This window comes from Leptodactylus fuscus, chromosome 9 (genome assembly GCF_031893055.1).
Source record: "Leptodactylus fuscus isolate aLepFus1 chromosome 9, aLepFus1.hap2, whole genome shotgun sequence".
Classification (NCBI taxonomy): Eukaryota; Metazoa; Chordata; class Amphibia; order Anura; family Leptodactylidae; genus Leptodactylus; species Leptodactylus fuscus.
Genome location: NC_134273.1, coordinates 16,459,816 through 16,475,283, shown reverse-complemented (window position 1 = coordinate 16,475,283; position 15,468 = coordinate 16,459,816). Strand labels below are relative to the sequence as shown.

The 15,468-nt window shown below is 45.0% G+C and overlaps 1 protein-coding gene across 1 annotated transcript; it reads left to right on the top strand.

Moving 5' to 3' along the window:
* Positions 1-3,610: 3,610 nt before the first annotated feature.
* LOC142218344 (cytochrome P450 4A4-like) lies at positions 3,611-13,465 on the top strand. Its single transcript, XM_075286998.1, has 12 exons — positions 3,611-3,831; positions 5,995-6,139; positions 6,499-6,543; positions 6,826-6,953; positions 7,401-7,525; positions 8,558-8,709; positions 8,986-9,092; positions 10,076-10,266; positions 10,846-10,979; positions 11,192-11,256; positions 11,908-11,990; positions 13,276-13,465. The coding sequence occupies exons 1-12, from the start codon at positions 3,640-3,642 to the stop codon at positions 13,463-13,465; spliced, it is 1,557 nt and encodes a 518-aa protein (XP_075143099.1). The 5' UTR covers positions 3,611-3,639.
* The last annotated feature ends 2,003 nt before the right edge of the window (positions 13,466-15,468 follow it).

Here is a 15,468-nt window from a genome sequence, read left to right as displayed (position 1 = left end):
TGTTGTGTATTTCATGTGACACCAGTTCAAGATTTATAAAGACTCAGATCCAACAGTTCGAAGGGATCCCCTAAACAAACAAGGGGATTATGGGTGGTATAATCATTGTGGCTGTATACTGTACAGTATATACAAGTCAGTGCATGAGATCTGCAATGGCAGAATTATGATAGAATACAGATTACTAAACAGTAAGGAATATAGTTGTCTACATCTGCAGTAGACTCGAGATTTTGATGGAGTCTCCAAGCAATGAACTAATGATAAACAAAGATTCCTCAGAGACGTCGGCTTCCTTTGTCTCTACAGCAACTCCAGACAGCGGATTGTGTAATGGCTGGCACAATCTACCAGGTGGGTGCTGCTGGTTATGATGGCAATGCCCAAAGATGAGACCCCTAGGTAGCCATAAGGCTTTCATCTATGAAAACACATGTAGCTTTCTTCAACCAGCCAAGTAGAGCCCAGTCCTGTCCTCTATTGACTAGAAGTCCCTACGACACTGCAGATTCTTGTTCCTTGCACCATCTCTTTGTATGTCCTTAGGTGACCCTTGTCATGTGATCTTTTAAGCTGGGACTGTGCACACACTATAGGTAGCGAGCGAAGAAAAACTACACGTGTCCAGGGAATGCAAGGTGCTGTATGAGGGAGCTGAGCTTCTTGCAAAGATTAACACTATAATAATGTTTATATTTGTAGACAATTAAAAGTGAAACATTTTGCAAATATGAAAAATATAAAATTTTTTGCAGAATTCTAAAGATTTCCTCTAACCATCTTAGTGGTGACATCTGATGTCTTGATTGGTTGCCAATGGATATGACCAGGAACTTTCTATGGTCTTGGACTTGTCAGAAACCATGAAAAGTTAGGGACTGTCCTGGAAAATTTTGGACACCTGAGGTGGAAAGCTTTGAGCCTTGTTTTTCCACCATGAGTTTGCACATTCAATGGCCTCATATGCAATGGACTGAATGATAGGTGTGAGGCCTCATGCATATACTAAAGTGGGTGATGTATCAGGGACAGAACTTTCCTTGAAGAGTAAGGCTAGGTTCACATCTGTGTTGGACATACTGTTGCAGAATCCGCCGAAACTTGGTGGAGAAAAAAGTTTTGCATGGAGGACTTTTTCGTCTGCTGGTTTCAGTGACACCCAACGGACCCCGTTATGGTCAATAAGGTCCGCCAGGCTAGGTCTCTGTGATGGTCTGCCTCTCCGTTGTTCAGGTCCCCTGATGATGTTGAGTGTAACTGCAGCTCTATTGAAATACAGCACATGTATAGATTGGTACGAAAAAGCCACAAGTGATAACATAATATAGCAATATCCTGAATATTACAGTAGAATATAAGAAACTTTATAATATATCTTATGCAAAAATGTGTTTCTTTCTCCATTTATGGGGAGGGGAGAGGATAAAGAAGGCAGCTGGAAAAAAACTACACAAATAAATGCCACTGCTACACGTTACTGCTGTGTGAGTGAGTCAGATACACCTTTATTACTGCTATGTTTGAGATAAGAAGCCAATTGAGTAACTACCAGGGTAGCAGAGGTAGTGGCTGCCATAGGGCCCAGGACATTAGGGGCCCGGCGACAGCAGCTACTGCTGCATTTTTTTTTCTTAATAGGCCATTACCGGCTAGAGTAATTCCAGTCTGTAATGGGCCCTATTTACTTACCAATCCTGGCAGGGGCCGGGATCGGTAAGTGACGCCACGGGCCACACAAACACTATCATTATACTTTTCAGACCCCCGAGTATAAAGATCGGAGACCCGGGAGAGGTAAGCGAACATAAAAAAAACTATGTTACTTACCTTTCCACACACCTGGCAGGCTTCGGGCCTACTACTGTGAGGTCCCTGACGTCACATGACCAGGACCTGAGTCCCGGGTCATGTGACGTCCAAACGTCAAGGAAGATAGCCGACACCACCGAGGAGTGCAGCGGAGCCAGGATAGGTAAGTGACAGTGGGTTTTTATATTTGTATCCCCCCCCCCTTGGGTCTTCGATTATGGGGTCTGAAAAGACCCCAGAGTATAATAATTGTTCATGGGTGTCCACAGTGGGGATAATACTGTGTACTGGGGCATCATATTGTGTGTAGGGGGTCACTATGGGGCATAATACTGTGTGCAGGGGCCACTATGGGGGATAATACTGTGTGCAGGGGCCACTATGGGGCATAATACTGTGTGCAGGGGCCACTATGGGGCATAATACTGTGTGCAGGGGCCACTATGGGGCATAATACTGTGTGCAGGGGCCACTATGGGACATAATACTGTGTGCAGGGGCCACTATGGAGCATAATACTGTGTGCAGGGGCCACTATGGGGCATAATACTGTGTGCAGGGACCACTATGGGGATAATACTGTGTGCAGGGGCCACTATGGGGCATAATAGTGTGTGCAGGGGCCACTATGGAGAATAATACTGTGTGCAGGGGCCACTATGGGGCATAATACTGTGTGCAGGGGCCACTATGGGGCATAATACTGTGTGCAGGGGCCACTATGGGGCATAATACTGTGTGCAGGGGCCACTATGGGGCATAATACTGTGTGCAGGGGCCACTATGGGACATAATACTGTGTGCAGGGGCCACTAAGGGGCATAATACTGTGTGCAGGGGCCACTATGGGGCATAATACTGTGTGCAGGGGCCACTATGGGGCATAATACTGTGTGCAGGGGCCACTATGGAGAATAATACTGTGTGCAGGGGCCACTATGGGGCATAATACTGTGTGCAGGGGCCACTATGGAGAATAATACTGTGTGCAGGGGCCACTATGGGGCATAATACTGTGTGCAGGGGCCACTATGGGGCATAATACTGTGTGTAGGGGCCACTATGGGGCATAATACTGTGTGCAGGGGCCACTATGGGGGATAATACTGTGTGCAGGGGCCACTATGGGACATAATACTATGTGCTGGGGCCACTAAGGGACATAATACTGTGTGCAGGGGCCACTATGGGGCATAATACTGTGTGCAGGGGCCACTATGGGCTATAATACTGTGTGCAGGGGCCACTATGGGGCATAATACTATGTACTGGGGCCACTATGGGGCATAATACTGTGTGCAGGGGCCACTATGGCATATCAAAAGTCCATCACGGGGCCCCGCCATCCCTAGTTACGCCACTGTAAGAAGCTACCAGTGCACAGAATGAGGCAATAAATCAATATACAGCCTCTCCCTCCCCCTCCCCTCTCCATGTGAACTGGATAGGGCTACAGAGTCTATGTAAAAAAAATAGGTTGATAAGGAGATAAGAAGAAGGAGAGCAGCCTGATAAGTTAAGAAGGAAACAGATTTCTTTAATAAGATATATGACAAAGTTTCTTCTATTCACCTGTACTACTCATTTATGACAAGTGGTTCCTTACCTGGAGGTGCCATACTTTTTACGGTTATATTAGAAAAGTCTCATTGATAATTATATTTCTATTTTCCATGTCTCACTGCTGCTCCTTCCCTCTGTGACTTGCTCTCCTCCTCCTTCTCCGTATTATATCCTAAGTACCTGCCTCACCACAACAGGTTCTTCCTCCTGTAACATACAGCGTGCCAAACCTGCCAGATGTAGCAGAGCTCAGGCTACGTCCCGGTCATGTCTCCACCTGTATTCTTTGGCCTGCTCCCTCTCAGTGTCTCTGATCTGTGGTCCTGGGCTATCAGGCTCTGCCTCCTATGGGCGCTGGTAAAAGCCTTGAAGCTCTATCGGACATGGAGGCAGCTGGTGAAGGCTTTGAGCCCATTTGAAGGTCCGAAACGTCACTGGCTGTTCGGCAACGCTCTCGAGGTAAGAGATACGATACATATGGCGCCTGCATTGTGGTATAGTCAATGGTAGAGTTGTCTTGAAGTTCCTATATTGATGAGATATAGTAGTGCTGTATAGTCATATGGCGTCATCCAGATCTTACTTGTTTGGTATATAATATCGCTAAACTAAAATAACCCTAAAAAAAAAATCACTGAATAAAATTAAATAGGAAAATAGCCTTGAATTGTTTCGGGGCCGATCAACATAAACATATACACTCATATACCCTATGTAAAAAATAAGGGTGAATACTGTACGATTAATAACTGGGTGACATCCAATTTCCCCCTTGGCATAAAAGAGATAAGAGTAGGGCATTTGGATTTCAACATTCTTGATCCTTTTGTTCTTAGGGTAGACAAGTTGCCCTCAAGAGTTCACTTACAGGCGAAATCAACAAGGAAAATCTGCAAAAGAAATGATCACGTTGCGGAATTCAGAATCTGCACCAGAGGTCAATCCCCACATGGAGATGTCAGGAGCAGGTGGATGAGATCTGTAAAGCCGTATCCTGGTCCGTTGTATATTTTACCTGCCCAAATACTTGCATAGCACTGCAGGATATGCCAGAGAAACATTGCAAATATGTATTGGTCATAACTTTTTTAAAACATGTTCTAGGGCTTGTTTTTTCAGGATGAGTTATATTTTAATACAATCAGTACTTTCCTCATGTACAAGAGAGTTGAGACCCAATGCAGACCCCGTGTTTCTCTTCATCGTAGGCATCTTTTACCATTATATAGGGTACTGATGTATGCACCATGGTAGTATAAAGTTGCAAAGAGAATAGTATCACTCCCAAGTTGGCACATTATCCAAAGAAGGAGTAGTACTGAAAGGGGCCCTCTCTACAGCAGTGATATTAGAGTCAGGAACCTGAAATGGTCAGTGGAGACCTGAGAAGATGATGGGTCTGTGACCCTGAACTGCTGGTGTGCAATATTGTCCAAGTGTCACTCTGAGACTACAGGGACTGGTGAGGAACCATGTTTGGTTAGAGAGAGACACCAAGTTACTCCTGCATGTGAGTGCCAGAGACTAGCGTGAAACCAAGTTCTGTTGGGCCAGGTAGATGATGTCTGTAGATGGACCTGAGATGTGACCAGAAAGCCTATGGCCTTGTGATGCGTGTGAGAGGGGGATATTAAGAGGCAAATTTTGGATTGAGTGCATTGAGTCTAGCGAGAGTACTTTAGCACCGAGTACAAGGTGTGTGGTGAGTCATGATCCAGTAAGGATAAGTTCATTTTTGCACAGAGTCTCTGTTCCTGAGACTCCGTCACAATGTCAGCCTGAAATCGGTGGACACAAAAGTCTTGCATGGACATACTTTCAGTTTTGATCCTGACGGACATCATTATAGTCAATGTGTTTCACTATTTCAGCAGTCCGCCATGGTGTCCATTAATAAAAATCCATAATCCATTCTGATTTAAGGGGACCGCCGCCAGTCGCCGCCTCTAGAAGTTCAATTGACCCTTTCAATCCCAGGGAACCAGAGACATCACTTGTATGTATCAGAGAAAATTGTTTTGCAACTTTAGACGGCTTAGAAAAAGTGAGACTAATAAATGTGTTCCCTGCATCTAAGTTTTCACTTATGCATAGCACAACCGATATAAGACGGGTAACATGGGAGACAATCCACCTTGTAGTGATTCTATTAATAAAGCAATTTATTTTTATTGTCTCCCCCATCTGGAGTTCATGGAATTGGTTTGTATGGCAAACTGGCAACAAAAACATCTCTTGTTGACACAGTAAAAAACCTTTAGAACTTAACCAATTCAGGACCAGACACAATTTTAGGTTAGACCCAAAATAAAACCTATGGGAAGTAAGCTTTTAAATAGTCCTTTTGCAAAGCATATCCTGATGAAATCAACAATCGTCTATAGGCATGTGCATCTGCGCCATCTTGGAGTGCAGCCTCAAACAAACCACTCACAGGGCCAATAATCCTGGTGAGGGTTGACTCCATGTACCTACTAGCAGACGTCTATGTCTTGACACTATCAACTACTTTAGTTCAGGGTAAGATTAACTGTAGAATTTTTTACGTAATGACACAAAATCCCTTGTTTATTGTGAACGCCACCATTTTTGATTGCCCGTCTGTCTTGATTTCCCCCGTAGTTCCTTGAAAATGGCAATGACTTGGAGATTTTGGTCCGTTATGCTGAACAATATCCATACGCCTATCCGATGTGGCTGGGAAATTTCTTTGCAGGCCTGACTATATGCCATCCCGATTATGCCAAGGCCATCCTGTCCAGACAAGGTTGGTGACGGGTTGTTGCCATCTTCCTGTGGCACAAGGCTAGCCATCTTTCTGTAATATCAGGTAGACACTCAATAAGCTTTATGGATCACTTCATGGGGCTGATTGTAGGGTATTGTCGAGGTCCAACCTCATCTGATCAGTTGCAGATAGTCCATCAATGTCACCACACCAGAACACAATGAATATGATCAAGTCACCAAAATATCTACTACTAAAAGAGTTCTTTGACTTCCTGCGTCATGTCTTTCCCCTTCAAGCTATGCACTAGGCTCATGGAGTAGATACGTTTTACCCGGAGTGTTCCTTTACGTTTGTTTTTTTTTCAAAGTTTTAATATATATCTTCATTTTCTACAGATCCGAAGGATGACTTTGCCTACCACTGTGTCACTCCGTGGATCGGTATGTTACCAATAACTACAATGCACATGCCTATAGACGATTGTTGATTTCATCAGGATATGCTTTGCAAAAATGAAGGCACGTGATGGAAAGTAACCCAGGCCTTGCAACAGAAGCAAACCAAAAACTCATCTACTGGCAGCTGTTTTGGGGTGTTTGTCCCTCAACACTGATGAAAGATCTGGACATGATATGCTGACATAGGTTTCATATCTCATACTCATTTGTTTCAAAAATTTACATGGTCCTAAAACTCAATTTTCATATTTTTGTACCCCTTAGGGAAGGGTTTGCTGGTGTTGTCAGGAGAGAAGTGGTTTCAGCACCGCCGGCTGCTCACCCCCGGATTCCATTACGATATCCTGAAGCCGTATGTCAGACTGATGTCCGACTGTGTCTCCGTCATGCTGGTAACTAGAAATGGGAGAACCAGTAAAAAATCCAAAAACAATAAAAACAATATATAATGGAGGATTTTTACTGGAAATTGATCATTGTTTTACCCAGTCTCCATCAGGTCAGACCTACCGAGGAGTCTGACTCCGAAGTATTGCTTCAAGGGATTTGATGGGGCAATCCACCACTCAGTTGGGTCGACACATTGAGTGTTCCACAATGGAAGTGCCAAGTTTCTTCTCCAGCGAATACTATTTGCATTGCTTTATAATTATAGCTGCTATAGTATATAGTATAGTAAATGACGTAATTCCCCCCCCCAACCCAAGTCTCAATTGGCCAGTTACTACTGTGCAACAGAGAAACCATTGAAATTGTATTACTTCCATATTTGCAGTTCTGATCTGTTAGCATCTGGAACATACTGTCCTTCTTGTCTTCATGAACTCTTCTTGTTTTAGGACAAATGGGAACGTCTTATCCCAGATCAGAACCCAGTGGAGCTTTTCCACCATGTCAGCCTCATGACCCTGGACACCATCATGAAATGCGTCTTCAGTTACCAGAACAACTGCCAGCTGGACAAGTTTGTAAAAAAATACAAAAAGACTGGAAATGATATATGACATTTTATGAAGACATTGGTAAAAATGTAATGCAACCCTTTTGGGAATGGGAATTTTCCTTTGTTAAAGGGGTTGTATGGAAATACAATGGCTGCTTTACTCCAAGACAGTGCCACACCTTGTTCTCAAGTTATGCGTGGTATTGCGGTTCATCTCCTTAGACCCGGTTCACATCTGCGTATGGGTTTCCATTTGGGGACCCCCTTAACGGAAACCTAATCCACATAAAAAAGAGGTTACCTAAGGAAACCCGCGGACCCTATGATGGGGTCTGTGTTGGTGCTGTTAGTTTCATGACCCAATATGCTAATTAGGCTCTCTACTGTCAAGAAGGCGGTCACAGGCTGCCGTTTCCAGCTCAGGGCCACCCACCTGACAGTAGCATATTTGGTCATGAACCTAACAGCATCAGTTGTTCAGGAATGGTGGGGGCTAGAAAAATTTTTTCCAACTGCGCCAAAATTGGTAGACGGGTGTCTGTTAAAGGATGCAAAGAGTTGGTGTTGGTGGAGCTGATGATGGTCCCCTTTAATTTGCTCATAATAACAACAGAAGCTAGAAGATTTTAGGGAAAAAAATTGCTCCTATCATCACACTATCCAGTGCACTGTGACCCATCCTCCTGTTTGCCAGCGCCAAACTGCCCTCTGGTTGAGGGTCTTCCTCAAGACAATGATGGCCAATGAAGGCCACAAGGTGATGCTTCATCCTCCAAAGGATCTCAGGTTCTAGTATGGTTCCCTGCCTGGTCCCAACTTCCCCCTGAGATCAGGCCAGTTTTTTGCTGTAGCTCCCTGTCAATCCGGGGCAACCTTTCACAGCTACTCCTGACCATAGACATGATAGAAAAGTCTTCTGGCTCAAGAATAACATTCACCTTAGGCCACCAAGAGTCCTTCACACTATGACAGGCAGTGAAGTAGACCTGTGGACCTGTAAATTTAAGATCATCCTAAACTATGTAGTCAGAATGTTCTGATCTCTCCCCATAGTGAGAGTGACTACATCAAAGCTGTATACGATCTATCACGTCTGGTGGACTACAGATACTTCTGTCTGCCGTATCATAATGATCTGATATTTTACCTGAGCCCTCATGGATTTCGATTCCGACGAGCCATGAAGATAGCCCATGAGCACACCGGTGAGTCTATCAGCCAGATTTAGGGTAATTCTCCTATAGTCATACAGTGTAGATGCCAAAAGCAAGCAAGTGTGTAGGAATCCACTGCCAGATACATGTAGATACCCCAAGAACAAAAGGATCGGTGTGTTGGACATTGACCACTATGGGAAAGTCTTGATACCTCCATATACATTAGATGGTCAACTGGTATTGCCCATCTTGGCAAGGTCAGCTGACGTTAATCTAAATGGCCAGCTGAACCTCCAAATGTTCATGTATTGTACTTATATTTAGATAAAGTAATAAAAGAGCGGAAACAATCCCTCAAGGAAGAGCTGGAACTGGAGAAGATCCAGAAGAAGAGGCACCTGGACTTCCTTGATATTCTCCTCTGTGCTAAGGTAGGTCATGGTATGGTTGGCTGGTTGACTCAGAATGGCTCCGGTTCTGGCAGACCCATTCTGACCATATAGATCATGATCTCATATGAATGCATGGCATGCATGATAACATTCCCAGGTGTGGCTGGACGTATAATCCTTCCATAATATAAGCCAATTACCGGAGCAGATATTCTTTTTATAGAAAGTGTTGTCCAGGTGAGACAAACCCACAAAGCAAATATCAACTATTTCAGTGACTCGTCTCCATAGATCCAGTTTGTCCAGGTAGTTGGCAGTAAGAACTATAGGGCTCATGCAGATGCCAGCACTAGTGACTGGTCCTGTCCTCTCCATGCCTTGTACCTGGGTATAGAAAACATAACAGTCAAGTCAAACCGATTCTGTTCCTCTGAATATATTTGGTTTGGACGTTATAGGGGCAGAGTAATAGCACGTGAGCATACCAGTGAGTCTATCAGCCAGATTTAGGGTAATTCTCCAATAGCCATACAGTGTAGATGCCAAAAGCAGGAAGCCACTGCCAGATACATGTAGATACCCCAAGAACAAAAGGATCGGCATGTTGGAATCCAACTGTCTGACATCGGCCACTGCGGTAAAGTCTTGATACCTCCATATACGTTAGATGGTCAGCTGGCAAGGTCAGCTGACGTTAATATATATGGCCAGCTGAACCTATGGCGGTGTAATAGAATCATATACTAACTTAGCTACATCCAAATACCTTTCAATGGAACCCCTATAGATAGGGAATGTCCCGTTCTGTTGCAGTGAATGGAGCAGTGGCAGACATTTCCGACCAGTTGCTCTATCCAATGTATGACACCCCAGTTCTCGTGACTGGTCGGAATCACCACCTGTCAGTAAGTTACCCCATATTCTGTAGATAGGGGAGTAATTTACTGTGACTAGACCCTCAATTTTATTTGTCATGGAAGGTGCATGTTCTCTCAATGGCCATCCAACCTGTAACCTAATAGGATGAAAATGGTCAAGGTCTATCTGATGAAGACCTGCGGGCAGAGGTGGACACCTTCATGTTTGAGGGACATGACACAACGGCGAGTGGCATCTCCTGGATATTATACTGCTTGGCTAAACATCCTGAACATCAGACCAAGTGCCGGGAGGAGATCAGAGAAGTCCTGGGGAAGAGGACGACGGTGGAGTGGTGAGAACCTCTTTTGTCCAGCGTTCTGATCCATGTCTCTCCTGAAGATCTGCTTGTTATGATTTACTGGCACAAGCCTACCCTTCAGAAAGTGACCATGTCATACTGACTAGACATCATACAAGACTGATGGGACCTTGAATGGGCCATCTCTTTCCTGGTGCTCCATGAAAATAGAATTAATGGTGTGACAAATTCTTTAGGAATCCGACAAAGATAGTCAAGGTAGTTTGTGGAAGACTCATCATGTCAGATGTTCAGGTCATATTGGTGGACATACCTTGTAAATATGTTTATAGGGTTGCCAAAAGAAGGCCCTTTCCGAGTATATGACAGTATACTGCAAAAAAAAAAAAAAGGTATGGACTAACAGTAGACCAGACAATTCCAAATGTATACGTTGTATGTAAACTACGTGGATACTATGGGTGATAGATGTCACTGTATGGAATCCATTAAACACATACAGCACATCCCAGCATACGTGTTAAATGTGGGAACAAGGCCTAATCTGTTTCATCATGCGCCTTCGAAGTTATCTACATGGCGGAATGTTCTGTTTTTCCATTTGTCCTCCAGGGAAGACCTGGGGAAGCTGCCCTACACCACCATGTGTATAAAGGAGGGCTTGCGCCTGTACCCACCTGTACCAGAAGTGGCTCGCCAACTTAAGGAACCAATCACATTCTGTGATGGACGGAGCCTCCCTAAAGGTCAGTTAAAGGGGTTGTCCAACCTGGTTATAAATGTTGCAAACTGGTGGTCACATGACTGCTCAGCCAATCACTGGCCTCACGTATTATCTGAGAGATGATGTCATCACTGCCAGGCCAACGTGGGGACCAGACCAGCATCCCTGCAATGGAGGGACCTCATATCTATCGTTACTGTATATATGAGCAGTTCTTGTCTCTTCTGTCTACAGGTACCACCGTTCTCCTCTGCATTTATGCCATAAACCGCTGCCCCGATATCTGGAAAGATCCAGAGGTAATACTAGGAAAGGGACATTTCTACAAGACCATGAAACCTCGCACTGTTATCCCGTCCCTTTCCAACACATGCATTCTGTTCTGTTTAACCAGTCCTGGCACTGACAAATAACTGGGATCTCAGCCAGATATTATTGTCAGTATATATAGCGGAGGTGTGACATGGCCGCCCTGTGGCGTTGTATTAGTCATTGTGTCTGGACATCTATATCTTATAGATGTTCTCTTTACCTGACCTGCTATCAAGATATCCTAATTATTTGCTATATTAAGACGATGCGCCATTACATATCAATGTATAATTAAGGCTATGGCTACAAATTAACTTAGGCCATAGTAAGATGACAAAAAATCCAACCTAACAGAATTTTTTATATCATTGTGTCATGGTTGTGGCCTCTGGTGAGTCAGAACACAACCACATATACTCTAGGTTCACACCTGCGGTTGGAAATCCCACAGACCCTATGGGATATACTGTAATGGAGTCTGCCAGGTTTCCGCTGGAATCTGTAGCAGAGTCTTACGGAGACTTCAACGCAGAGGTGAACCTAGCCTAAGGGTGCCGTTGGGGGGACGGGGAGCTGCAAGACCTAAACATCTCTATTTTACCAAGTCAGAGACTATCACATCTCCTGTGTCTTTGTAGGTGTTTGATCCCCTAAGGTTTTCTCCAGAAAATGTATCCAAAAGACATTCCCACGCCTTCCTGCCCTTCTCCGCAGGAGGAAGGTAAGGCACGAATGAAAAAAAGAAACCTGCTATGGACTAAGGCCCCCCCATAGTGAGCTGCAGTGAAAAACTGCAACAGAAAATATGGCAACCGACAGCATTTCTGTAGGTAGAATGGACGTGCTGCGATTTACAAAAACACAGCGGTTTTTGTAATGGCAGCATGTCCGCTGTGGATATTTTTCTTCAAGGTGTGGATGGAATTAGCTAGAATCTTATCCACTTTGCAGGTACTGTAAAACGTTGCAGTTTTGCCACGGTGTTTCCACCATGACCAAATCGCAACGTTTTTGCAACATGGGGCCACAGCCCCAAAAAACAGGTTAATAAGTCTTCTCAGGGGAATATGAAGTGGCGTAACTAGGAATGGCGGGGCCCCGTGGCGAACTTTTGACATGCCTCCTCCCCCCCTCCCGACCAACACCGACGCCAAAGACCTCGACCCCCTCCTCCGCATTCCTGCACGCTCCATTATGTCCCTTAGTGGCCCCTGCACACAGTATTATGTCCCTTAGTGGCCCCTGCACACAGTATTATGTCCCTTAGTGGCCCCTGCACACAGTATTATGTCCCTCAGTGGCCCCTGCACACAGTATTATCCCCCATAGTGGCCCCTGCACACAGTATTATGTCCCTTAGTGGCCCCTGCACACAGTATTATGTCCCTTAGTGGCCCCTGCACACATTATTATGTCCCTTAGTGGCCCCTGCACACAGTATTATGTCCCTCAGTGGCCCCTGCACACAGTATTATGCCCCATAGTGGCCCCTGCACACAGTATTATGTCCCTTAGTGGCCCCTGCACACAGTATTATCCCCCATAGTGGCCCCTGCACACAGTATTATGTCCCATAGTGGCCCCTGCACACAGTATTATCCCCCATAGTGGCCCCTGCACACAGTATTATGTCCCTTAGTGGCCCCTGCACACAGTATTATGTCCCTTAGTGGCCCCTGCACACAGTATTATGTCCCACTGTGGACACCCATAAACAATTATTATACTCTGTGGTCTTTTCAGACCTCCAGATGGTAACGGCCTATTAAGAAAAAAGAAAAAAAATGCAGCGTTAGCGGCTGTCGCCGGGCCCCCTAATGTCCCGGGCCCTGTGGCAGCTGCCGCCGCTGCTTCTGCGGTGGTTACGCCAGTGGGAATATGTCATATCCATCAGCTCTAGTGCAGCTACAGACATTGCTGGATGTGTACTGCGACTTATGAGATGTATTATACATTGTATTATATGTAGCTGTCTGTCCCTTACCTCTGGATATTCTCACTCCCAGGAACTGCATTGGGCAGAATTTTGCAATGAATGAAATGAAAACGGCCATCGCTTTGATCTTACAGAAGTTTGAGCTACATCCGGACCCTGAGAGAGAACCAGTAAAGCGAGCCATATTGGTCTTACGCTCCTTGAATGGGATTCATCTAAACCTCAAGAAGATAGACTGTGACAAGCCTAACAATATCTAATCTGACAAATCCCTTGCTATCGCCTTATTATTTATATTGGTTTAATTTATATTGATTTTAGAGATTTTAAGCATAAAGCCTAAAGAAGAATTTTTCAGCTTTGACAAATTCCACTATGTGAACCTAGCCTTATTATTGTATTGAGTGTATTATAGTATGAACCAAATGCAACAGGGTTTGCCCTGCTACACTGGGGTCTTATTTTGGTAGAAGTCCCCATCGCACGTGACTGCTGAGGCCAATCAATGGCCTAAGGAAATGAACCGGGACCTGATTCTGCTTCATTGGGAGGCAGAGACTGAAGCAGGAGACTGAAAAAGCAACGGTCAGGACAGATACACTGGACACTTCATCAAGGACACTCCCAAAAGAATCAGACACTGCCTACCGGTAGTGCCAGGCTGTCACACACAGATCAGATAGTTTCACTGGTATCACTCCTTTCATGAGCCCGAGCGTTGTGGCTGCTTTTGGTCACCAGGGGGAGCCGACTATAACACTTGGCTGCAGTGGAACGCTGCTGCAACGGCAAGAGAGCTGACAGTGACTCGACTTTGACAGGAGTGACACTGATCTGTGTGAGAGCCATCCACTATTGGCACCAACTGTTTTGGATCTAGGGGGGGTCTGGTGAGAGGATTGTTGTTCATGAAAAAAATATAAGCCATCCCCTGAAAATAAGCCCTAACCCAACAATTGGAACACAAATAATGGAAAGAATATGCAAATCTGTCTTCCATGATGTAATTATGAAGTCAGCTGCTGCCTCAGTGTTGCAAACCAATAGAGGGCGCTCACTGGAATGTGCAAGCCTGTCTTCCCTGATGTAATTAGGAAGACAGGATTTCAGTGAAATAACCCAATAAAGGTTTGCTCCCTTTAGCATCATGCTCGACCTTCCAAGAGGCCTTTGTTTTGCAATGATGCTGGGATTATTACCAGGTATAGTCTCTCAACTGAGGACGGCCGTTTCGATGCACTTGCATCTCGTCAGCCCGATGTACAGAAGACTATAACCTAGTAGAGGTGAGAGGCTTAGACAGTTTTAAGGGGATATTGTCAGAGACCACCCTTGCGAAGCGGAGTGCTAAAAGCTTAATAAGTCTCCACACACCTATATGGTGGTCTCTCCCCAAGGAGTGATAATATCCCCTTAAAACACAAGATAATACTCCCCTCAGTGTCCCCACACAAGATAATACTCCCCTCAGTGTCCCCACACAAGATCATACTCCCCTCAGTGTCCCCACACAAGATCATACTCCCCTCAGTGTCCCCACACAAGATCATACTCCTCTCAGTGTCCCCACACAAGATAATACTCCTTTCAGTGTCCCTACACAAGATAATACTCCTCTCAGTGTCCCTACACAAGATAATATTTCTCTCAGTGTTCCCAAACAAGATAATACTCCCCTCAGTGTCCCCACACAAGATAATACTCCCCTCAGTGTCCCCACACAAGATAATACTCCCCTCAGTGAACCCAAACAAGATAATACTCTTCTCAGTGTCCTCGCATAGGATATTACTCCCTTCAGTGTCCCCACACAAGATAATACTCCCCTCAGGGTCCCCGCACAAGATAATACTCCTCTCAGTGCCCCCACACAAGATAATACTCCCCTCAGTGCCCCAGCTGCACTGCGATGTGCGCACTATATACCAGAACATATCATGGTGGTGCCCAAAGCAGAGAAGGGGCAGGGGGTAGAGCAGGCCTCCCGCAATGAGAGGCCCTATCACACTGATGCCCTTTGAGTACGCTATTTCGTTCCTCTCCATTGCTCTTCAGTACACTTTGCTCCTGACCAACATGTCTACTGTGGCCTATTACAGCTCAGTGCTGGGTAACAATTAACATAAGAGCGCCCCCTATTGTGTTGTGATTTTAGAATAGCCTTGATTTGGTCATGGCCATTTTATATTATCAGTAAGTTTTCCATTTTTCATTTTTGATACTCTAGGCTACAGTTACTAATAAAAATGCACCAGAATGCCCT

Excerpts from the sequence above, each read along its gene's own strand:
- LOC142218344 (XM_075286998.1), top strand. The coding sequence starts at position 3,640 with ATGTCTCCACCTGTATTCTTTGGCCTGCTCCCTCTCAGTGTCTCTGAT. Across the intron at positions 3,832-5,994 it reads TGTTCGGCAACGCTCTCGAG|TTCCTTGAAAATGGCAATGA; the intron begins GTAAGAGATACG and ends TTTCCCCCGTAG. Across the intron at positions 7,526-8,557 it reads AACAACTGCCAGCTGGACAA|TGAGAGTGACTACATCAAAG; the intron begins GTTTGTAAAAAA and ends CTCTCCCCATAG.